Source organism: Miscanthus floridulus, chromosome 17, assembly GCF_019320115.1.
Source record: "Miscanthus floridulus cultivar M001 chromosome 17, ASM1932011v1, whole genome shotgun sequence".
Lineage (NCBI taxonomy): Eukaryota > Viridiplantae > Streptophyta > Magnoliopsida > Poales > Poaceae > Miscanthus > Miscanthus floridulus.
This window is the reverse complement of record NC_089596.1, coordinates 26,590,376-26,616,185: the sequence shown is the minus strand read 5'-3', so window position 1 is coordinate 26,616,185 and position 25,810 is coordinate 26,590,376. Positions and strand designations below refer to the sequence as shown.

At 44.7% G+C, this 25,810-nt stretch overlaps 3 protein-coding genes across 4 annotated transcripts; 1 reads left to right on the top strand and 2 right to left on the bottom strand.

Moving 5' to 3' along the window:
* Positions 1 to 50: 50 nt before the first annotated feature.
* On the bottom strand, positions 51 to 3,747 carry LOC136518261 (U1 small nuclear ribonucleoprotein A-like). Its single transcript, XM_066511901.1, has 5 exons — positions 3,536 to 3,747; positions 2,501 to 2,673; positions 1,955 to 2,048; positions 1,017 to 1,108; positions 51 to 531 (listed from the first exon to the last, which is right to left on the bottom strand). The coding sequence occupies exons 1-5, from the start codon at positions 3,651 to 3,653 to the stop codon at positions 241 to 243; spliced, it is 768 nt and encodes a 255-aa protein (XP_066367998.1). The 5' UTR covers positions 3,654 to 3,747; the 3' UTR covers positions 51 to 240.
* Positions 3,748 to 6,926: 3,179 nt separating this feature from the next.
* LOC136516492 (serine/threonine-protein phosphatase PP1-like) lies at positions 6,927 to 10,381 on the bottom strand. Of its 2 annotated transcripts, XR_010774078.1 has the most exons (5): positions 10,076 to 10,381; positions 8,881 to 9,440; positions 8,600 to 8,791; positions 7,341 to 7,647; positions 6,927 to 7,240 (listed from the first exon to the last, which is right to left on the bottom strand). XR_010774078.1 is itself a non-coding variant. In XM_066509896.1 (4 exons), the coding sequence occupies exons 1-4, from the start codon at positions 10,275 to 10,277 to the stop codon at positions 7,633 to 7,635; spliced, it is 969 nt and encodes a 322-aa protein (XP_066365993.1). In that variant the 5' UTR covers positions 10,278 to 10,381; the 3' UTR covers positions 7,228 to 7,632. The 2 variants fall into 2 exon arrangements, 1 of the variants encoding a protein (XP_066365993.1); XM_066509896.1 differs by having other exon boundaries at positions 7,228 to 7,647.
* Positions 10,382 to 24,931: 14,550 nt separating this feature from the next.
* On the top strand, positions 24,932 to 25,453 carry LOC136515453 (uncharacterized). The gene has a single exon (XM_066509034.1). It carries the CDS (start codon positions 24,932 to 24,934, stop codon positions 25,451 to 25,453), a length of 522 nt encoding a protein of 173 aa, XP_066365131.1.
* Positions 25,454 to 25,810: the final 357 nt, after the last annotated feature.

The window sequence follows — 25,810 nt, the reverse complement described above, 5'->3', positions numbered from 1 at the left end:
ACCCAATTAGTGGAGCAGTTGAGCAGTTGCTAGGTGTGAATACATGAGCAAGCGAAAAAAAGGAAATAACAGTTTGCATTTCATCTCCGTTCCTGAAGTGCACATAGCTGCTGTTAAGCGGGTACAAGTAACAGGTCGTTCAGGATGCTGTCTACCAAACATATGAAGGAAATCTACCAGTTGTGCAAAAACTCGGAATACAACATTTCACAGATCCGGTCAACACAGCTTGGGAGCTCGTTACTTCTTCGCGTATGTGATGACCATCTGGTTTTCTTTTGTAATCTTGAAGCTTTGAAGGTTGTTCATGGCAGCAGTGGCCTGCCCCTCGTCTCCATACTCAACGAAAGCAATCCCAGGCTTCGCCTCGACCATCCGAACCTCCTTGAAGCCAGGGTACTGGCAGAAGAGCATCTGGAGCATCATGGGTGTCGTCTCGTGTGGCAGGTTTTGGACGAACAGGATATTGTTTGGTACGATAATCTCTGGCATCATGACCCTCTGTCCTCCAGCTATAGGTATCTGGGTGAGCTGGTACAGAAAAACAAGTCAGGTAATGCAAGTTGAGGACATCCATATCAATTATCAAGTGATGGAAGCACACAGTCAAATGTTAAAGCAGCTAACCCCACCAACTATGGAGCTTTCACATCATAACACTAAAACCCAAGCAATGACATCATCATGCTTAAAACCCAAGCTATATTGCATGCTAGAACAATGTTCAATACTTAATATCGAAAGTCTTCCACTAAAATGATTATGCAATCAGAAACTGGATCATGAACAGCCATGGAAAGTTTACTTGCCATAAAGAATTATAAAATTATGAGGAACTAAGATGGGTGGATCTTGGTGCCTGTGCTCAAGCAATATGCAATAGAGGGCCAGGGCTCAGAACACAAGCCTTCAACTCATCATAAAGAGAAAGACAAAGGGCCTACTCTTACATGCCACATGCACAGCATTATGCATGAAAAAGAAAAAAAATGCAATGAAGCAGAAATATAACTCACCTGTGGAGCCCCATAAACACCAGGGTAAGCATTTACACCCATGCCAATTTGACTAGCATCATGGTGGTGCTCGCGCTTCTGCTTCTTTTCAGCTGCAATATTCAAGAACAGGCAAATTAATGATGCTTGTACTCCAAAAAGGCAAAAAAAAAAGAAAAAGAAAAAGAAAAGAAAAGAATGTGAGCAAAGTTTCCATAAGCCCATAGCTTCAACTAGCATGAGTTCTTCCTAAAAAGTCACAATTCTTTCTTCAGAGTTTGTGTAGTGCATAGAACAGATAACTAATTTTCTGGTTGGGTGAGAGCCTCCTCATTGACCCAAATACTTCTATAAGTTTTATTCAATTTAGTATTCATCACATCCTAATATAAGAAACGAAAGCGTATGTTGGACCACACAAAATGCATTTGTCACAAAGAAAAATAGCCAATCCATAATCCAGAATTATATTTCTAGTAATAGGGAAATGCTGATCTTGGTTTAAAAATATGCATTCACAATAGTTTCCTGTTACAAAGCTTGAGAATGGTTGCCAGTTACCATTACATATATATTGAATAAAGCTTCATATTCAGTGTGGACCACAAAAACATGTTGATACCCCAGTTAATTGATTAATTCTGAGTATTGTAACACTGCATGCCATATCATTTCTCCGGCAACAAAGAGAAACCATGAAGGATGCATTATAATTCTTGTGACTCGTATTTAGCCACTTTCAGAAGACATGTCAATCGGTCTTATGAAGTACATTGGGAAGTATTGAACTGTTAATATGTGATGGATTAAATTAACCTAAACTTATATTGTCTCCATGTAAAAGTAAGTGGTGAACATCAAGTTAGTCTAGAAGAGCTAAAGCATTGACACATAAGGATACACCATTACATCAGTTAAACAAGAAATGTAAAAGAAGGGTGTGTCAGCCAGCATCTTACGTTTTTCATCAACCCTCTTTCTTTTTTCTCGAGGTACAAAGGTGCCATCGGCCTTTGCTACAATATCCGACTTGGTCTTGGCATATTGAATTCTCTGAATTAAAACAATAAAGGTTTCAGGAGTAAAGCAATAGAAAATAAAACAGTAAGTCGGTGGCACAGTTTGCTGGAGCCTAAATGCAATGCAGCTATGCAGACGAAAATACACTTGCAGACCATAATGAGTTGAATGCTTGAAAACATGGCCTAGTTTGATTTAGTTTAGAATCATCTCAAAAGAAGCTTTAATGTACCTACAGCATGTAACCCTAACAAACTAATTTATTAGTCAGAGGTCTTAAAACTGGCATGGTGAATACAACATAAAGGTGACTTTAAGAATGCCAATAAGCTTTTGCTGGTTTCCTGAAGCCATAAAAGAATGACAGAAAGGAGAACAATACATGTTCTTCCTCAACATGTATTTCACAAAACCCAATAAACCTGCCCATTAGGCCAAAGACAGCAGCATATAGCAGTGCAGCTGTATTGAGTGATGAAACTCACCATAGTTTTGTCATAGAAGGGAAAGCCCTGCATCCTCTTCAGAGCCTCAGTCGCTGATGCGACATCTTCGAAGACAACCCAAGCTTGGCCTTTATGCTTCAAAGTCTTGAAAGCGATAACATCAAGAATCTTCCCAAACTGGGAAAAAACGGCGGTTAGGGACTTCTTAAGTTCTGCAAGGATTTAAGCAAATTACTATTAGCTATAACAAAATCATCAGATAAAATAAAGGACGAACATAAACACCAACATGAGTACAAGTCTTCTTCAGGTTCTAGCCAAAGGGCCTCTAGTCCAACTGGTTAGAGCGTCCCAGCGGCACTCCTCAGGTCCTGGGTTCGACTCCCCGTGGGAGCGAATTTCAGGCTGGGGTTAAAAAAATCCCCTCGTCTGTCCCACGCCAAAGCACAGGTCTAAGGAACGGCCCTGTTCTCACAGGGGTACGGTGCCGCTGTGTATGGGTGGGGCAGGTGTTCGGGGGTTTTCTGGACCTGCGTGAGAAGGTTCTTCTTCTTAATGCAATGCCCGGGGGTGCCTTTCCCCCCGCAGGTCCAGTTTTTTTTTCTTCAGGTTCTAATTTCAAACAGTTATTTCAATTGCAGCTGGAAGTATAAAAAAAAGTGCATGATATAGACGCCTCAGCCCAAATCTTCAGTGGCAAACTAAGCACAACCTCACTTATATCTAGCACAATTCCGAGAGTAACCACCCCCGATCCGCACCCCAAAGGCAGCAACAACAAACGCTTCTAGTCCATGCAAATACCTGAAGCACTCCATGGCCATCACACAGCACAGACTGGCAGGGCACAATACACTCACACATACATGGTCCATGGACCAACACCAGCCCACACCACACCCACGAGAAACGCCAGAGAGAACTCCATTGCCCAGCGCCTAGGGCACGGCACCAAAATCGACCCTCTAAGAAGCAAGTTTCCCGACGGAGGCGCAAAAACTAAGGAAGAAATCGAGAAAAATCCCTAGGGTTTAGCGAAGGAGGGGAGGGAGGGAGGGAGGGGGAGGAGGAGACCTTCGATCTTGATCTTCTCGTTGAGGTTGTTGATGTAGATGGTGACGTTCGGCGGGATGCCGTTCGCCTCTCCCTCGCCTCCGCCGCCGCCGCCCACGGCCGACGCCTCGCCGCTCATCTCCCTTCTCTCTCCTCGCGCGGCGCTCGTCGAGCTCGAGAACTTTCTCTCTCTTTCCTCGTCTCTTTGCGTCCCCTCTCTCCTCTGCACGTTGACGGGTTGGGCTTTGCTTTGTTTCGTTTTTCTCTTTTGAGAGGACAGCTTGGGCTTTGGCTAGTCCCGTTTGGGCCTCCGACAGATAAATGAGCCCAAGAACCACGTTCCCCGGTCTCTCCGCTTCTTCGCTGGCGTTCTCACTGCAGCTGTTGCCCCGCTCCGCCACTCTATGCCCGATTCTCACCGCCGACCGCCGTCGACGCCACTCCCAGCTCGTCACGTCGGCTGGCTACCTCAACAAAATGGGAGTTCCCCTTGGGTTGGGGCCTGAATGATGTCCACGTGCCTGAATTGCATTACCAACTCGATCGACTTTTCATGGTTTCCAGGATCCGGTGAAAATGGAAAGGCACGGCAACGCTAATCTCCTGCAACTAAAAAAAATAAAAGTAAGACTATTTTTTTTTTCTGTGCGACTTTTTTTAGTCGCTCCTCTCTTCCGACCGTACGATACCCTGCACGATAAAAAAAGAAATTGTCATCCCTACGATCGTCGTCCACTTTGAAGGAAACAAATCGATCACCTGATGCCATATGCATGAAAGGAAAACAATAATCATGCATGCAGATTATACATGGTGAGACTGGTGAACCTTCTGCAATTTCCTAAACGAATATTCCCACATTTAGTATATAGGTCAATCCCCCTGCGTTTCCTCGTGCTCTCATTAGCATATAATATAAAAGTATTGTTGTGTTCATCACCACTTTCAGTTGACTACTCCCATTAGCATATACTTCCTCTGCCCCAAAATATAAGTCGTTATGAGATACGTGCAGGTCAAACTTTTTTAACTTTGACTAGGTTTGTAAAAAATACGTGCAATATTTATATCTCTAAATAAGTTTATTATGAAAATATATTCAATGGTCTATATAATGATACTAATTATGTATTATAAATATTAATATTCTACAACTAAAAAGAACAAAAGTAAGACTATTTTTTGTGTGACTTTTTTTTGGGTTGCTCCTCCCTTCCGGTCGTACGATACCCCGCGCGATAGAAAAAGAAACTGTCATCCCTGCGATCGCTGCCTGCTTTGAATAAAACAAATCGATCATCTGAGGCTACATGTATGGAAGAAAAATAATAATCATGCATGCAGGTTATATATGGTGAGACTGGTGAACCTTCTGCAATTTCTTAAACGAATATTCCCACCATTAGTATATAGGTCCATTCTCCTATGTTTTTTCGTGCTCCCATTAGCATTAGCATATAATATAAAAGTATTGTTGTGTTCATCACGACTTCTAATTGACTACTCACATTAGCATATACTTTCTCTGCTCTAAAATATAAGTCGTTATGGGATACGTGCAGGTTAAACTTTTTCAACTTTGACTAGATTTGTAAAAAATACGTGCAACATTTATATCTCCAAATAAGTTTATTATAAAAATATATTCAATGATCTATGTAATGATACTAATTATGTATTATAAATATTAATATTCTTTTATATATAATTGGTCGAAGTTAAAAAAAAGTTAACTTCTTGGAAAGCGAGAATAGATTCTATTTTGGGACAGATGGAGTATATGAAAGCAGTGTTGAAAATATTTTAACAATTAAGTTCGACTCCGTCTAATTAGTAAGCTTAGACATCATAATGGCATAAAAAATTTTGACTCTCATGGACACCCTCATGGATCAGTGCAAAACATCCCAATCCTACAGCATACACAAATGACAACCTTAAAGTTATGATATTTTCAAAAGGTGGACAATAAAGACCATCTTAGACGTTCTGACATTAGAGTATATACGTACAGACACATAGGCATGGTGGTATAAGTGAGCAGCCAGCAGGAGTCGAGAGCTAGGGGGTGTTTGGATCCCAGGACTAAACTTTAGTCTCTGACACATTGAATTTTTAGATATAAATTAGAAGGACTAAACATGAGCTAATTATAAAACTAATTACATAAGTTGTGGCTAATTCGCTTGTCAGCGCCGTGTACAGGATGGTATGGAGATGTGGTAGAACTTATTCGTGGATTTGTTGGCGCACGAAAGAAATGGATATCGGAAATCTCTTTCTGCCGGTATAAAAAATGATCTTAGCCGCATCACGGAAAGATCTACACAGTAGAGTTTGTGAGTCTGCGACGCCACGCTCTCTGTGACTGTGTAAATTTCACGAACTTAGCTTTTTGGATTAAATGTCACTTTAACGTCGGTCATATACTTTTACAATATTGTTATCTTATCGTGTGATCCGTGTGTTTTTAGTACAAAAGTTTCGCTGTCCCATAGCAACACACGGGCACGAACCTATTTACATATATACTCGAACCTGTGTGTACATGATTATATGGAGATGCAACGGAACTTATTCATGGATTTATTAACGCATGAAAAAATGGATATCGTAGAATTCTTTCTGCCGATATAAAATATTATCTTAGCCGTATCACAAAAAGTCTATACAGTAGAGTTTGTGAGCCTGCGACGTCGCGCTCTCTAAGACTGTGTTAATTTTATGAACTTTGCCTTTTGAATTAAATGTCACTTTGACGTCGGTATTTAATTTAACAGTATTGTTATCTTATCGTGCGTCCGTGCGTTTTCAGTATAAAAGATTTAGTTATCCTATAGCAACATACGGACATGCTACCTAGTTGCAAATTAAATCCTGTAGAAACCTAGTGATTGCCAATTAAATCAAAATGCAACAACTAGATAAACAACCTTTCAATATGCATCCACCGATTGCGCAGGATTTGCCTCTGAATTCGGGTTAGGTAAATGCACCTGGAAAAAAAAGATTTTGGTACGAAATTTCGTCTTCAGGAGCCAGAAACAACAAGCACTTGATTCCAAAACTGAACATAGATTAGTGTCTGCTTATTGGGTTCGTCCAATTTGCTCCGGAAACCGATCGCGGATTCGCAGTGCAACCCGATACACGTTGTTTCGCGTTTGTTCCCCGTCGCCACTAAAGGACGTGATTGGTATGTCGAATTAGACAGTCTTCGTACCATTTTGAAGTCTGACCTTATTCATACGGTGTGTTTGGTTGTTCTCCTCGCACCTTTCGCCTGTATCTTTTCATTCATCTATCCTCCTCTATCCCGCACGACTTCATCTTCTCAATTTCCACTTCCCTCGACATACAGGATGACGATTCAGGCATAGCGTAGAAACACATGTGTCATACACTCAAAACTCTCATCCGTACATACAACCAAACAAGATCTTATCTCATACTGGATCAATAACAAAGACAACCAAACACGACTAAGTACACGGCTTGAATATGCATCTCACCATCCTAAACCAGCTCCATCCCAACTCCCCTCACCAAAGCAACCAATCAAGCCCTAAACGTCTCCTTTTACCTGCCCGTGGTCACCGCTATCTTCCCCTTGCATTGCATGCAGCTTCACATCTTCCAGGCCCACAAGATAAACGAAAGGAAGGTTAAAAATGAACGGTACTGCTGATGGACACAACGTTTGTGCAGACCTATTTCCTGCAACATCTACATATTACAAAGATATGATAAAAAAACATCATACATCAAGTCACGCACAAAAACAACGCATGGCACAGCTAAGAAAAAACAAATAGAGACTACTAACATCTACTGTGGATGTCATGCTGCCAATGAGGTCCTGTGCCGGCCGGCAGGAAGAACAATAAAACAGATGGTGTGCTGAATCCAACCTAATGCTGTACAGAATAATATCCTTTACAGCCAAGCCACCACCACCACCCAAGACGCCTGAGTAAAGGGCGGTTAAGGGGATGGATTGGCTGATGGATGTCTAATGCCATGCCCTGGTGGATCCAACTATCCAAACAACAGATCACCCCCCTTTGAGCTGACTGACGATCATGATGCTGAAAAGTATTGGATGCTGGTCGAAGGCTTCACCCTCTTGCTGGCTGTAAAGTGGGAGACAGAGTGGTGTAATCAGTTTTGCTTGCCTTCAAATCATACGCCTGGCGGAAAGTACAGTTTTGTTTGAATATAAACAAGTATCGTAAAGTACATTAAAATTATCCAATGGGGAGTCATTTGTTCTTTGCACCTTGGGTGGTTCACACGTAGCTATATGATGGTCACTGGTTAGCTCATCTACATAGACAATTTCAGAAGGGATGATCTATGCAAACTCTGCCGATATTACTATAACCCCTGATCTATTCAGAACAACGTGAGCTGTACTACTCCTAGATATCATTACTTAAGCATCTTGATCTATTAGGTCTTTGGTGAGTACTCAAACAGAAACCTACTAACCCCTATCGTTCTCTGACTAAACAAGTGAACAATTAGGACACTCTGCAGGAGATTTTTTCTATAAGCCTACCGCTATTCAAGAATCAATAGTTTTGCTAATCAGATGTGACAAATGCCAACATATTGTCATTAGAGGATATGTCGTGAGGTTGACGAGATGGAAGCGGTTATCTCAGGAAAAAGGTTCATTAAATAATATCTGGTAATAATTTCATCACCATCCTTATGTATTCAAGTATTAGCAGAAGAGATTGTTAATGGAAGGAAATCATCCCTAAGCTTTTCTAATGAATAAGCATCAGTGATGGGGTCATGGTGTCAAATGTAATTTATTAGGCATTGCAAGCTTTAGAATTAGCAAACCATAATAGATCCTGCACACATCGTATTTCTCAAGAATTCATTTTTTTTGGCATCAGCTGATAGCTGGAGTCTCAAATACTCTTCCCTTATGTCATTATGCGTGAAGCATGGGTTCTAGACCTCTAGCTAACATGATAATACTATAACAAACATTTGATCTCTAATGATTCAACTTGTAGCTTTATAGCTGAACACTAATCCTATATTCCTATGTGAAGGTAGCTGATTTACCTTATTTGGAATTTGTTTTCTTGCATTGGGTGGACCCATATCAGTTGGCTTCAGGATCTGAAATGAACACATTAGGCTCTCATCTATGCTCAATAGAGCACCGACATTATCGAATTCTCCACAATAATTTGGAGCTGAAAAGATTGTCACTAATCTTCGTTGTGCAAAGAACTCATAACCATCTTCAACCACCTAGGGCCATGACAGCACTGTCAGGTAAAGCTCACAGAGAACCAAGAATATAATTAATAAAGCAGGATAGAAGATGAACTTTCACAAACCTGATGAGCTCGGCATATAAGATCGAGATCGTTCTTCTCCAAAAACTCTACAAGTTTATCTGCACCAAACGTACACGAAACACCTCTGTCACTCTCCCCCCACCCTTCTCCATCGGGGCTAGGATCAGACCACAGCAGATCACACAGGAGACCATAATCAGGAATCTCAGCAGGCCTCTCAATATCCTTTATCTGGTCCAAACTAGTCAACTCGGGCGAGAGACCACCATGCATGCACAATATCTTGTCATCAATGAGCGCTGCAATGGGCAGGCAGTTGAAGCAATCGGAGAATATCTTCCACAGCCGAACATTGAACCTCCTCTTACATTCATCATAGAAACCGTAGACTCTGTTGATCTTCGCATCCTCATGGTTCCCCCTCAACAGGAAAATCTTTTCGGGGTACCGGATTTTGTACGCCAGGAGCAAGCATATAGTCTCCAAGCTCTGTTTGCCTCTATCGACATAGTCTCCGAGGAATACGTAAGTTGAAGCTGGAGGATAACCACCCAAATCGAACAATCTCAGAAGGTCAACAAACTGGCCATGGATATCACCTGCAGGACACCACAACTGATAAGGCGGAATTGTTTTGACTGTAGATGTACAAGAATTTATATTTATAGAACAAATACATGGTATGAAAAGAGAACTGCTGTGTTCATGTCAACACAATTCTCAATCTCACAAGTCAGTTCACCGAACTCAACAGAGTCTACACATACAGGTTCTCTGTGGAAATGAAGGAGCAATATATTGATATATGGACAAAACGTTATCCTAACTAGATTAGGCTTGGAAGATAGAACAGAGAAGGGGCTATTCCCTTGTACCTAATCACACATCATTACCCCGCCAACTTATCCATACTTCCATCAATCATTCCCATGCCCTCAGGGCTCAGGCTGCAAACGTAACACGTACGGAATGCAGACAGGAAAACATGGCACCAATGAGTTAATCCTATCAAACAACATTTTTTTATCCCGCGTCGCCGAAATCCAAGCATGACTGAGCAATTCTCCACGAAACCAAAAATAGCACAACCAAATTACCCTTCCCCAATCCACATCGGGGATACCACGACGACGAGAGACAGCGGAGGAATCAGGCGGCGGCCCAAACGAAAAGGGGAAGGAATTAGGCGGCATCGCCCAGGTAGACAGATAGGGAAGAGAACGGCGACGATTACCGCAGATCTTGACGGGGGCGTGGATTCGGAGGAGGTTGGGCTGGGAGAGGAGCACCCGCTTGCCCTCGACGCAGAGCTGCCGGATCTCCGCCTCGGACAGCTGCACCTGGCGACCGCCGCGGCCGCCCTCCACGAGGCGGCGCACCACCTCGTCCACCGCCGCGCCCTCCATCGGCCCCATCGGGGCCCGCGTCATCATCATATTCCCGCCCCCGTTCCTTCCTGTCCGGAGACGGCGGCGGCGTGTGGCGGAGGACGGGAAGAAGAGGGACCGGAGAGAGGGGGTGGAATGTGGGAAATGGAGGTTGTCTGTCGTCGACGAACCGAACAAATCGTTGGGGCTGAAGTGTTCAAAACCGCGTGAAGGAGCATCCGCCGTTGGTTCCGCGATGGACGGCCTCTGACCAACAAGGTGGATCTCAGTCTAACTGTTTTGTCATTTGCTATTATGCCGTTTGTCTCTGTAAACACCAAAGGTCCCATTCGTACATTTTCAGGTCCGTTATTTGATAAAAAATTCTTTTTTGTTTTACCAAATACAACACCCCTGTTACTGAAAGTATGAAGCTAGAGGGTTTGTTCGGCAGGCTGGTTGAATAAGCAAAAATACTGTTCCAGCTAAATTGTTGTGGAAGAAAAATACTGTTCTGACTGAAAGACACGGTTCATGTGAACAGTGCCCCCACTGGGTGACCCAGCTAGCCGAACATGCCCAGAGTTTCGAACACCGTGTATTAAAAAATGAGTATCACCAAAGGCAATGACAAGACACAAGCTTACTTATAACTGTATGACTAAACTGACCAAACCAAACTAGACTAGTACTCTCGTCGTTCTAAATTATAAGTCGTTTTTATTTTCTTTTTTTTAAAAATCAGAGCGACTAAAAATTTAAAACGGAGGGAGTATAAAACATTATTTGTTTCTTACAAAAGGATGGTGAAAGATTTTATTTAACCTTAATATTATTATACAAGAAGACAATTCCCTTAATTTATAACGAAAATCGAGCAAAAGACACACAACGATCTCTCAGCTATTAAGGGTTTGTTTGATTACTCGCATTAGTATTGCATTGTATTAGATGTTACGCAGAATACCGTTAACCTGGACAAGGCAATACAATTTGGTACAATTTGGTTTGCCTGTACAGGAAGTTGTACAGTTATATATATGATTGGTTTCCTATAAGTGGTTAGACCGTGTCTTGGGCTGCAGAGCGGGCGTAGTAGGAAGTGTGCATAGCTGAATACACAGGATTTGGCCAGATAGTGGGATGCAGGCTGGGTTTGCTTTGGAATAGTGTTAGTCTACATATGGACTTGTGCAGGTAACGGATGAGCTACACTGTAGGGCCCTGGATAAGGGGTTAAAAAAATACAGGCAATCAAACAGTGAAACAGATCCTAAGCAACTACGACAGCTTGCTCAGGAATGCATCGCATTGAGCACACTAAAACAACAACAAACGGCGTAGCACACCCTACTACCCTAGCAACTCATGAGACAAGAGACAACAACCAAACAACTAGAGCGGTGTGCCATATTTTCCCGGAACCTTATATACCTATGTAGATGGATGTCACTAGCAAGTATTTATATCGCTAATGTAATTTTTTTATAATACCATAATGTCAACATTCATTTTCTGAATCAACAAAAAGCAACATCAAGTGTTGATGAACTGAATATCTGAACATTCTAATACATGTTCGGAACATCTTTCTAACAGAAAAAACAACTATCTAACTCAGCTAGTATTCCTTCCTGTACAACAGTACCAAGCTACAACTGATCATGAGCAAGGTGTAACGAATGGCTACTGAAAGCCATAGCAATGTCAGCATTCAGCAAGTACAGGATGGCAAGCCAGTTCGGGATGCTACTATCCTCTGAAAATGACAAGCCAATTCAATATCGGTTTTGCAGGGTGCGCTGGTGATAATTTCTTTATTCAAGTGTGGACTAAATTCTCTATTTCTTTATTCAGCTTCACTAGAGCATATCAGTTTGCAGTTTGAGCAAGCCAATTCATGAACATGGAAATCCTCACGCCATTCAGTCCTCAAGCTCGCATAATTAAATATGGAAAGAAGAGTGTTTTACCATGCCGTATCCCAATTTGCTTATTGCCCATATGCTGGAGAAATTGGACTGCCACCTCTGGTCGCATCCCATCAAGCAGGAGATGCTAAAAGAGGGAATGGAAAACTAGAGGTGCAACACTTACGCCCAATCTGATAATCACTGGTGGGTCAGAAGCCTCCATCACTGCCGAAATTTTTGGGCCCCCACACCGGAATTTTCGGACTCTCTCACACACTCTTAACACATTCACTCACACACTTTTGAGAAGAACACCTCTCTAGGCCATTTGAAATCTCCTCTCTCCCTCTTAACGAGGATTGTTTGATTCTTGTGACATCCAAAGAGTTGGGTTGAGACATCCAGGGAGCAAGAGCAAGAGCAAGAGAGAGCAAACCCCACCCTTGAGCACTTGTGATTCTTGTCAAAGCATTTTGGTGTAGCGTTTGTTGCTCTTGGAGGTGAAGCCTTCTAGATAGCAAGGAGTTGCCCGGTGAGCTTCCGTGCTTGTGGTGAGCTATGGGAAGTTTGTGAAGGCCATGATCCCACCTCCACAAGGAAGAGATCAAGGCAGTGAAGCGATGAAAGTGGTTGAAAGAGACCCATTCCCTTGGGAGCGCCTCAACGAAGACGTAGGATTCACGGAGGTGAATTTGAATAACTTCGGTAAACAAACCGGGTGTATCCTTTGTTTTTTCTTATGTTCTTATTGTTCATGTTTACTTTTGGGAGATTCACCCCGATCTACTTGTTCTTTGTGTTTTTGTTGTAGGTTTTGCGAGGAATCAACTCACTACATGCCTATCAACCTTTTGGTAACAAGTAGAATCGATTATATAGGCGTAATCCTTTTCCACTTGAAATTTCACGTTACCTGTCGGAATTTCTGGTCCTGATATCCACTGGAAGTTTTATTATTTTAGGAGTGCCTATTCATCCCACTCTAGGCGAAATTTCGATCCTTTCAACAATAAATTTGGGTAGTTTAACAAACAATACACCTAGAATTGCACTCATTTGTAGATGGAGGCATAATTGTAGCACCTTTAATGCATAGATTAAGTTTTAGCTGTGTTGAAGTAGGCCTCGTTTGATACAGCTTCTCCACCAACTCCTAGAGCTGTTTGAGCTGTGTTTGTGCCAAATGGGTGAAAATGAAATGGCTCCACATGATGAGCTTCTGAAAACCTGCTCTTATAAGGGGCGGATGAGAGATAGAGCTAAAAGTAGTAGCTTCTCTCATCTTCATCTTGCATCGTGGGCCACGGCATGCGTCAAAGGTCGGATTTGCCTCTAGCAAGGACGTAGGCACGGTTGCAAGAACACGGCTGCGCAGCTGCCGAGGCATGCGCGGCCGCCGGGCGCGCACGGGCTATCGGTGAAGAAGCAGATCGAGCAAGAAGATAAGACCCTGGCCAAGCAAATAAGAAGAGGAAATATGAGAACATGAAAAAAGAGAAAGGCATTATAGTTTTATCGTTCTTTTTGTCTACTAGGAGGAGCTGTTTTGAAGCTGCTTTTGTAGCTAAAGAATAAAAAAACTCTACTGGTGAAGTGGAACTGTGTCAAATGAAGCTGTAACAAAGTGAACACTTTAATTCATTGTTGTAAAACTAAATGTGCCATCAAATAAATAAAAACCGTAAAAAATATCAAAGATGTGGCATCGTAAGAAGGACCAAACAATCGGGTTGTATTGGTTGGGAACTTGGATGCAAAATGAAAACATAATAACAAACAAAATACTACTGCAGTAGTAAATTAGATCTCCTTTGTGACATATACACGTACTGACGTACACATGCGCATGCATGCAGCACTGCGATCCTATCTACTCGTAGCAGTAGTATTTGTAGATCATCCTAGAAAATAGCGTAGCAGGGCAGCTAGGTTGTCCACGATTGATCTCCAGAAACAGAACCAGCGGCGGAGGACGGAAATAATTTAAGGTAGGGCGAAGTTGATAACAAAAATAGAAAAGTAAAATTGAAAATCGAAATGATTTAAGAGCACAATTGGTATGAGAGAACAAATATCAAATAATCTTATATATTGGTACAGGAGCACAAATATCAAATAATCTTTATATCAATCTTTGCTAATTGCAACATATATGTACCACTAGTTCCCTTTGCTTTTGTATGCATCTTTTATTTAATACTAACGTTAACCATTTTATTGTACTCAAAAAATTAACCAACCAAATTATTTATACCTAAACGGAACAACAATGAGAAAAAAGTATTAAGGAGAGAGGAGACGAGTAGAAGGCACTACAATTAGAGATATAGCATCCGTGGCTCGCAGCACTAGGCTGGGCGATTGGCCGGCAAATCCAGGTAGAGATCCACGGCGAAGTTGCCATACCTTGCCCTACCGAGTCCTCCGCCCCTGAACAGAACAGACGACCTTCGCCGGCGTCGGCAGCCCGGGCCGGCTCCGACTCATCAGCAGCCCTGCTACGGCGCTCCCACTCCTGCCACCGCTGGGCGAGCATGGCATCGGTGGCCCTGAGCGCGCGCTCACTGAAGCACTCGATGGCCTCGGCGCGCGCGAGGAGCAGTCCGGAGAGCTCCAGCAGGGGCGCGTAGGCCGGGTCCTCCCAGTAGTCGCGCTTGTACATCTTGTCCATCTCCCTGTCCAGCTCGCCCTCGCCGTGCTCGTACAGCCTCTTCCTCGTCCCTTCCTTGATCCTCGACACGACGACGTGGGGGTGGTCGTCGTCGGCGTCGGCCGCAGCGGCGGTGTCGACCCAGGCCCAGTCCACCTCTGCTTGCCAGTGCGACCCCGTCTCCACCGTCATCGTTCTCGTTCCCCCGCCGCGCGCGCGCTGTCGTTCCTCCGGCCTAATCGATCTTGTGATTCTTGGTTGGTCGTCGTTGCCGTGCCGACGGAGATCGATAATCTGATGCGTAGTGCTGCCAACGACAAGCAGCAGATGGTTTATAACTTGGAGTATGTTAAAATTCCACGCCGCCGCGGCCTGCAGGTTTTATAGGCCGGCCTGCATGCGCCGATTGCGCCCGGGGAGATCGGACACGACGGCCCAGCTGGATCGGACTAGCTAGCTACTCCTTGGGATCGGACTCCGAGTCCGCGAGTAGAAAACGAATCAACCAAAAATTCGAATCCTGCTCCACACAGCAAGAACGCAAAACGCACAGGGTCGTAGTCTTACCGTCGAAGACTTCAGGAATCAGGAGGAGCTCAACCCGGCCCTTTACAGATGTACTCTCCACCATGTCCCAGAGGAGCTCTTCTTCTTTCTTTGATGCTTTTGCCACAAATGGATATCATGCTTTTCCCGCGATGCTTCATTAGTGGAGCTTTCGAGGGCGGAAGGGTCGGCGGACCGAAGTTCGCCGGGAGATCCACGGTGCCGACAATTAATACTGCAGGCGGCGTTCCAGGCGACATCGTTAGTCAGTCAGTTCCGTGAAGCAGAGATCTCGTCTGATTTGTTTGTCAATGGCGAGGGACAAGTGTGCCGCTCTGCATCCAGGGTTAATTGAAGCTGGGTTCGCTTGTTTGTCTGGAGATCAGATTCGCTTGAGGCAATTTCTCCAGGATTCAATATGTATTTCAAATCGATACACTGGATGAACTTGAGTACTAGTGTTTTTCAGTTCTCATTGATTGATTGTATCAGATAAATCTCTGCAGAAAAAGATGCAAACATTGACCAGATTCATGGGTGGCTCCTCTGGAAGGAAGCCCCGTCAAGCAGTCACTGAGAACCTCGGTTAATCGGCCAGGAGAGCCGATTTTCATGCCATTCGTGGGTCTAGAGTTTAATTATTCAGTCAAAGATGCTCAAGACTTCTACAACCTTCGGTCGCCTGACACTGATGCATGTAGTTTTTGTGATCCTGACTACTCAGATTTGATCTGATTTGATCTGAGTAGTCAGGATCAACCCCCTTGTATCATGCTCAAACAAGTCCCAGTAGGCAGGATGTACGTATTAAAAGAGCGTCTGCTACAAGGTTGAATTGAGTGCATTACTTAACACCAATTTTAATAGTACTGAACAGCATATCATGAGGTTCTTCTACTAATACAAAACTTTATATAAGCATCACCCTAAACCAAACAAGGGTTATCACTTGAGCTGACCGCTCCAAAATACAAGGGTACCATCTCCTTTTTTTTTTGACAAACAAGGGTACCATCTCCTTGTTGTTCCCATAACTTCAGCTGAACGCTCCAAATAGAAATTTAGGATTAACATACAGCTAGGTCCCATATCTATGTCTAGCATATATACTTCCGTTACCCAAAGTCTATAGGGACGTGTTTGAGATTGAATCAAATTTACTGTCTAGTTTTGTACCTTTGAACTATGGGCCCATTCCAATGAAACAAGTTGAAGCCTCAAGAAGAAGCAGGTGGGAATTAAAATTAGAAATTTTTTTTACACTAGTTGGGGGAATTTTGGACGGCTCACGACGAGCGATCCGACGGCTAGAAAGAGAGAGGCATCTATGAGGGAGGTGAAAAGATTAAGATGCCCAAGAGACGGAGTGAATTGGGCTAATCTAAATTTTCTTGCAATAATTAAGACCTACCGCTTAGTCCATTTCACCCTTTGTGCCTAAAAGTGTTATCTGTTGTTCTATCGCACAAAAGTTTTGCACCCTAGGTTCCACCCTAGGTTCCAATCCTACTCTAGCATGTCAATTTTAGGAATGTAAAGACATGAATTGAAGTGCTCAAAAGTAAATGCTCAAAGTAAAGAGAAGGGAAGGAACACGGCGATGTTTTACTGAGGTATCAGAGAGTCGGCACTCCCACTAGTCCTCGTTGAGCACCCGCGCAAGGGTATGGCTCCCCCTCGATCCACGCAAGGACCGAGTGCTCTCTACGGGCTGATTCTTCGTCGCTCCGACGCGGTGAATCACCCACAACCGCTCATAAGATGAGTTGGGTCATCCACAATCACCACCGGATGATCACCAAGCTTCCAAACGCCACCAAGCCGTCTAGGTGATGCCGATCACCAAGAGTAACAAGCACAAACTCTCACTTGACCATGACAAGCCTAATAAGAAAGGTGGATGCACACTTGCTACTCCCTATGCACTAATGAGGTCCTTAATCTTGGATTAACAAATCTCAATCACCCTACTAGGCACTTGCTCTCCTTTGAACTCCAAATGGTTGCCTCGGCTGAACAAATGAGCAAGAGGACCTCCTTGGTCGAGTAGGAGAAGTATAAATACTCCCTACTCCGACACATAGCCGTTGGAGTCAAGTACAGTTCACTGCGAGTGCTCCGGACCGAACACAGCGGGTGGTCTGGACCAACACTCCTCAGTCCGACTCTCACAGACGGCACAGTGCCAGCACTGTGTCAGAGTCGACCGTTGGAGGGTCCGGACCCTCACCATGGTCCGGACTCCACCAACCGGGCCGAGTCCGGTGTCAAATTCCCTCTCTGTAACCTTATTGTACCCGTCCGGACCCAGCTCAGCGATGGTCTGGACAGGCCACTGTTCACCGAGTCCGGATGGCCTGAAGCATACCCTAGCCAACCGGACCGGGAACCAATGGTCCGGATGCCCTGTTTACCTCAGTCCAGAGCATGCGCACGCCTGAGAGACTTCCTAGAAGTGCCATGTGTCCTCCAGACTCTTCACCATGGTCTAGACCACAATGACAAACACAGTCCAGAGCTAAATCAACCCCTTAAATCACTTCCAATTCAAACACTTTGTGAATGGGGTTTGTTCCACTTGATCTTTGGGCCATCCCTGAGCTACCTAGTGCTAAGTTTGACAAGTGTGCACCACACCTAACACATTAGACTCACCTAGGTCAAGCTACTAGTTCATACACCCTTTATAGTACGGCCAAAGGAAAAACAAAGTCCTAACTACTCTAAGTGTCTCTCAACGCCAAACGACGCTTAGAACTAGTCCGTCCTTAACCTTGTCGTCCATCCTTTGAAAACCAAAACGATTTCCATCGATAGGGGTATGAAAACCATTGATTGCCCAAACAGTCACCATTATCGTGATCTAACTCAAATTACCTCTACAAAACACACGTTAGTCACAATAATCTTATGTCGTCATTAATCACCGAAACCCACTAGGGGCATAGATGCTTTCAATCTCCCATTTTTGGTGATTGATGACAACATAACCTCGAGTATGTTTGAAAAGAGATGGGTGAGGTTTTCAACTTGCTTGGTTTGCATGAACTTGTGACAAGAAGATCAAAGAGGTTAGAACAAGTTCATGTATACCAAGACCACAACATGTACTCAAATGATATGAATTAAGAACGAGTACGGAATATAAAGCTCATTTGAATCGGAGTAAAACCAGTGACATGACATACCAGTGACATGACATAGATAAATATGAAGTAGAGAGGACCACATGTCACATAAACCACCACAAGAGCAAACACATATATAATACAATGCATGAAAGTAAACGTGAATGTATGAAGTATCATACACAAAAGAATGAGACCATCTCACACACTCCCCCTAAGTCTACATACTCGCTCCCTCTTCATCTTTGGCGTCAAGCACCAAAACCTAAAGGTCTGTCGGTAGAACAGGAGCAGACGAGTCGGACGTTGAGGAGCGGAGTGTCACCTCAAACTGAGCAAGTAGGGCCTCCTCGTCTGACTCTGAACTCATAGCTGTCTGACCTCTGAAGCATACTCGGCGTGACCCTCGGTCGCTGGAAGTGGAGGTGAAACGGTCTGGTGCTAAGTGGACTCGGTAGCACGGTCGGCCTGCTGAGACTCTGAAGCTGTAGTGGAGGCCTGACACTGTGGCATTAAAGCTGTCACTGTGGTAAGAGGAGCCACAACTGCTACTGAAGCTGGAGCTGTCGCAGGTGCCTGGACTGAAGTTGTAGGAATAGTCTGTGGCTCTGTCGAAGCTACAGATGAGGAGAGAGTTCCTATCATCCCTGAAGGTGGAGCTGCTGTAGTAGGCACAGGTACCCAAAACTCAGGGGTGACCTATAAGCTCAGAACGTGTTTAGTTGCCTAAATTTAGAAATTTGGGTTACTGTAGCATTTTCGTTTTTATTTGACAAATAGTATTCAATCGTGGACTAATTAGGCTCAAAACGTTCGTCTCGCAATTTCCAACCAAACTGTGTAATTAGTTTTTTTTTTCGTCTACATTTAATGCTCTATACATATATCGTAAGATTCGATGTGATAGGTACTGTAGCACTTTTTTAATTTTAAGGTAGAAACTAAACACGCTCTCACTGAACGTCGCTGACAGACTCCAGTAAATTGGGGTACCTATCACTAGCACTGACTCAAACTGACCAGGTGTGAAGCCTGTAGTGATCGGTGTGAACCCCTGGGCCTGCCCTGTGCCTGGAGTAGCAACAAAGGGGGTGTTTGGTTTTACATGTCCTTCTAAAATTTCTGTCACATCGAATATTTAAACATATGTATAAAGTATTAAATATAAATTAATTATAAAACTAATTATATAACTTGCGACTAATTTACGAGACGAATCTTTTAAGCCTAATCAGTCAATGATTTGACAACGTGGTGCTAATGACAGATTAATTAGACTTAAAAAATCATCTATCAAATTAGACTCTACCTATGTAATTGGTTTTATAATTAATCTATATTTAATGCTCTTTATTAGTATCTAAACATTCGATGTGACATAAATTTTAGAAGCGACTAAAAACCAAACACCCTCAAAATACTGTGGAAACTGCACGACAGGCGAGGCGAAGTAAGGCCCTGTTTAGATCCGAAAATTTTTGGGTTTTGGGTACTGTAGCACTTTCGTTTGTATTTGGTAATTAGTGTCTAATTATGGACTAATTAGGTTCGAAAGTTTCGTCTCACGATTTCTCACCAAACTGTGTAATTAGTTTTTTTTATCTACATCTAGTACTCCATGCATATGCCGCAAGATTCGATGTGACAGATACTGCGCAAAATTTTTTGAGTTTTGGGAGGAACTAAACGGGGCCTAACCTAGCAGCTGACCCTGACCCTAAAGTCTGCTGGACTATAACGCTGGGGTCACAGTAGTAGTGGTAGCTGCTGGGCCTAGCTGCTGGACGGCTGGCACAAATGGAGGAGCACTAGAGTGGCAGAACATGTGCAGTCTGTTCGATTGGCTGGTTCGTATCGTTGCTGGTTCATAAAAAAGTACTGCTGACTGGTTTGTGTGAGAGAAAAATACTATTCTGACTGAAAATTTACGATCGTTTACGACAAGCCACAGCCAAACGAACAGGCTAGTGATCCATGAACTGCAGAGTCTGCTGCTAGAAGAGAAGGAACTAGTGCTAAAAATGATCCTGCCATGTCTGCATCTGGGCATTGGCAATAGCCTGTGCCTGTGCCTGTGCCTGTGCCTGACGCTGTAGCTAGATTAATTACGAAACTAATTGCATAACTTGCGACGGATTTACGAGACGAATCTTTTAAGCTTAATTAGTTCATGATTTGACAACGTGGTGCTACAGTAAACATGCGCTAATGACAGATTAATTAAGCTTAAAAAATTTGTCTCGAAAATTAGCCTCCATCTATGTAATTGGTTTTATAATTAATCTATATTTAATGCTCCTTATTAGTATCTAAATATTTGATGTGACATGGATTTTAAAGAACCAAGCACCCCCTAAAACTGGATCTGTCCGCTGAGGTGGTGGTGCACTAGAGCCACTGGCCTCAGTGTCGTGTGCCCGTGGGGGCATGTGAGGAATTGGCTTGTAGTCTGCATCTGAACTGTCTGAGGAGGTGTCCACCTGGTCTGTCATCCTGCTGTCTCTCAAGCTGCTCAAGCTCTACCTGTTCAACAGCCCTGATGGCCTCATCCTGTCGATCAACATCATCCATGTCTGCAGGCTTGATAGAATGGCGAATCCGCCTGAGAACCCTATTCCCACGTTGACAATCTATAACTGAACTCATCTTATAGACAAGAACTCTGTAGATGACTGCTCCAACTCTGTCATTAGACCTAGATGTCTCAACTGAAGCTATGTCATAATCAAGAAACTAACCTAGTGGGAGTGAGGAAGGTGTCGTCGAGCCCGAATCCCATCTGCAATGGTGTCCTCCATCTCACAAATCATGAAATCAACAATGTCAAACTCAGACTGAGATGCCAAAGTTGTAAGGAGCCACTGCTGGAGGTTAGTCAACCCCTCCTTGAATCCTGTCCTGGGGAGCAAGGTCCTCCTCATCACGTCGTTCAAGAGACGAACGATGGGTCTGAGCTCACTGGGAGTACGTCGAGAACTGTCTCCGAGCGATGGCCTGAAGCAAACTGCCACCTATGCTGTGCTTAGAGTCTGTCCACTGTGTGCATGCCTGGGTGGGTCAGAAGTGCCGTAGCACTGGGTTTGTAGTCTGGTGGTAGACGCTGGCAAGCGAAGCTTCTCCCTGATAGTGCTGGCGTAAATCCTATGTGGGTTGCCTCTAAAGGTGAACTGCAAGTACTGGTGGTCTGGATCTATCCAGAGTGAAGCATAGAACTCACGGACCTAAGCCTCCACATATTTCCCAGACCGTCTGAGAAGATCTGCCAGACCTGGCAGGTAAGTCAAGAATGGGCGAATGGCCTCACCACCTGCTCTGATGGACACACAAGGTGTGGACGAAGACTGATCCCGGTGAGGTCCAAGGCAATGTAGAAGTCTGTGGGGGTTATAACCATAGGTACCCACGGCAATGGACATGGGCCACACCGCTAGGGGTGGTCTAGCCCATAAGATCAAGGCCTACGGTGCCCAGTTTTGGTCGGCGTGCACCGCAAGGCAATCAGAAGACATCTTGGCGATGAAGGAAGATCTTTTCAGATATGATAGATATTGTATTCCTTGTAAATACTTACCATATAACCGAATAGATCTAGGCTTAGACCGACTTGTAACCCTACCCCCATATTATATAAGGTGGGTAGGGACCCCATCGAATTCATATCATATTCAATACAATCTAACAAAGACACATGACGTAGGGTATTACATCGATCAACGGCCCGAACCTGTCTAAATTGCTGTCTCTACGCCTTGTGTCACCATCTGGTTCCTATTATGCGCACCTCCACCGATCATCTAATACCGTGGCTATATCCCTCGGTAGACTACCGACCAGATTTCGTCGACAGTGGCGCGCCATGTAGGGTGTGTGTGTGCTAATTCCATGGCCAACCAGATGGTCACTTTCCTGAGCTCCATGGCCTTTCCAAAGCTAGGCTAGATCTTCACGGTCGGATCTATGACTTGGATCATCGGCCTCGACGGCAACGGGGAGATTGTGGAAGCGGTGCGGGATCACCCTGTGCCGATCGTGCTAACACTTGCAACGACATCTCTGATCTCGATGCCCTGCCATAGGGTTAGGAGATCCATTAGCAATGATGATTTGATCGCATCCATCGATCGGGTCATAGACCGCTTAGCGGAATGTCAACTCCTCATGGATCCAGTCTTAGATCGATCTAGAGCGTGCGATGAACCTCCTGCACTCCAAGGTCACCATACCACTAACATCGAGCGCTTCACTTGTGCACGCCATCCGAGGTGGCAAGATGAATATTTGGTGATCACGGCAACTTTAGAAGGGCGTACCGTTCAACGCCGACCAGTCCCCGCCCCAATGGAGAGCATGCCAAGGCCTTATCCTTTTGGGCTAGTGGGTGCAGATCTGATCTGTCAAGACGCTGTGCACCATCTTTTCGCTGACCACGCCGAGCATAGTCACGTCAACGATCTCTATCAGATCGACTTCCTTAAGGCCGACCAGCCTGCGCCAATGATAAACATGGTGCAAATCCGAACAGATCTTTTGGATGACATGCTCCATACAATCCTGGAGGAAAGCCCCAAGCCATACTCCGAGGGCTCTACCAGCACCTGCCCACCTTTCCCTCTAGGCTTTGGGAGAGAGCTCTTCATGGTTAGCCACGATAGTGTTGCTATCGATGGAGAGACCAGTGTCCAGCGCCGTGAACATGAAACTAGGAACGTCGATCGCCAATGGCGTCGCAATGAAGAAGACATCATCCAAGCTACCGAACGTGACCCGCCGCCTTTGGCTCGTAATCTCCAATAGGAGTTCCTCATGGTGGACAACCAGCAAGTGGAGCAAACACCGAGCGCCAATCTAGCTGTGGCCACCCACGAGTTTGCTCGACACTCACCAATGCCGTAGGTACTCAAGATTCAAGCGCTACTTAAAGCAGCTTAGGTCCAAGTCAACGACATCTGGAACCCAGCTCTGTCTTATTCGACAGCGACCACACGCAGTCGTAACCCCCATAGTTTTTGCCATGATGGAGGGAGTCATTACCATAGTGGCCAGATCATCCAAGGGGGTTCTAGGGGCAATGTTGCCATCAATCCCGGATCACAAGGACCATGAAATCAGCGACCGGCTCGTAATGCCAATTGGGAGGTTAATCAAACCATGCATGGTGACGCCTACGACCGCATCAACACCAATCTCAATGCCCGCAATCGCATCGAGAATGGTCATGCCCAACAACATCAGGAAGAACTCCAATGCCGATAGGAGTACGACAACCAACACGGCGACCCCGTTGGCCTTCGACCACTCCCCGCTATCGAGCCGACGGGACCCCACCCCTTCACAGCAAGGCTGTGAGATGTACAGTGGCCCGCATGCTTCAAGATCTTTGGGGTCGATCCCTACGATGGCAAGGCTAATGTCGAGCAGTGGATGCAGCTCTACGAGATCACCATACGTGCCACCAGGGGAAACAGTGATGTAATGCAAATTATTTGCCTGTCATTCTCTACCAGACAACCAACAATTGGCTTATGGGCCTAAGGGAGGATTCCATCGAATCTTGGGATGATCTCAAGAAAGTTTTCGTCGAGAATTACATGGCAACGTGCCTGTAGCCTGGCACGAAGTATGATCTAGAGAAACTCCATCAGACCTCTAGGGAACCTCTATGAAGCTACATCAGGTGCTTCTCCGAAACAAGGAACACCATCCCCAACATCGATGACAGCGAAGCCATCTCCGCTTTCACCAGAGGACTCCATCACCATCAGGAGCTATGTTCCAAACTTTACCGCAAGAGGCCCCAAACCATCGGCGAACTCCTCAAGATTGCAAACTCATACGCAGATTCTGAAGATGCTGATCGACAGTTCAAGGACGACGTTGCTCGTGCTTCCTACTCAGCATCGCTAGCCACGTCATGATGATGATCGTCGTGAAGAACGGTATTATGAAGATCGCGATAGGCGTTACGACGATCGTGAACGCCGGCATAATGATCGGCTAGAAGGATCGAGGACTGCACTGCCACGTCGCTGTCGATCAGAAAACTTCATCAACAACATAGAGCAGCCACACGCTAAGCGCAATTTTAATGCTGCCTATGAAAAGCTCCTTGACGGTCCATGCCCAATTCACAAGAATAGCAAGCACACCATGCGGTAATGCTATGGCATGGCCAAAGCTTTCCATGATGAACAACATAAATGGTAGACGCACAAGGATGATGAGTCTGATGATGGCAAGGAGGAGGAGCATCCTAAGGATGCACGACTTGCTTTCCAAGATGCCAACAAGATGGTCGCCACAATCTTTAGAGGATGCGTCGCCTCCGAGAGCAAATGCCAGTAGAAGCTCACCACTCGGTAGGTCATGTCGATCACCAAGTATGACACGGTCGCTGATCCCAAATATCTGGACTAGTCAGAGCATCCTATCACATTCAGTAGGGCTGACCAATGGGCAAATATCCCATACCCTAGGCGTTTCCCACTCATGTTGGATCCAACCATCCGCAATGTGTGGTTCAAGAAGGTCCTCATCGACGGTGGGAGTTCCCTCAATATCCTCTTCGCCGAAGCCCTAACTGAGTTAGGCCTCACAAAGGACGATCTCATTCCTATTGATTCTCCATTCTGGGGTATTGTACCTAGCAGAGCGTCCCAACCTTTGGGGCAGATCACCTTGCCAGTCCAGTTTGGTAGCGCCGACCACTTCCATAGTGGGTACATGAATTTCTTTGTGGCAGACTTCGACACCGCCTACCACACCATCCTTGGCCGACCAGCTCTCGCCAAGTTCATGGCCGTGCCCCATTATGTCTACATGGTGTTGAAGATCCCAATGGAGCAAGGCGTCTTCACCCTACGCGCCAATGTCTCCACCGCCTACGAATGCGAAAGAGAAGGACTTGCCATCGCCGAAGCGATGGACCTCTCGGCTAGAATGGAGGCTTGCATCACCGACTCTAAGAAGGTCCATACATATAAAAGTTGTGACCCGACCAGTGTCATATAGGCTCTACGATCAAGACAGTGTCGACACCCCTAATTCATGGCGCATTGAACGCCTTAGGCATTTCTATCCTTGAGACGTTCTACTAAAGATATGTACCTTTTTATGTATTTCAATAATAATTATATCTATGACATTTTCTCCATTTGTTTTCCATAATTTTTCTCAAGCTACTTATTTCTCCACACTAAACATCTTTAAGATGACATATACTATCACCCTTCGATTCATCGACCAGCCATGTTTCTCCTTCGCGTTATCCAGAAGAAGTCCTGTTCTCGGTCTAGCACCTAAACGTGCAAGGGCAATAGTGCTCTACGTCATGGGCAGCCGACAGTGGCTCCTCGGTGATACCTATAT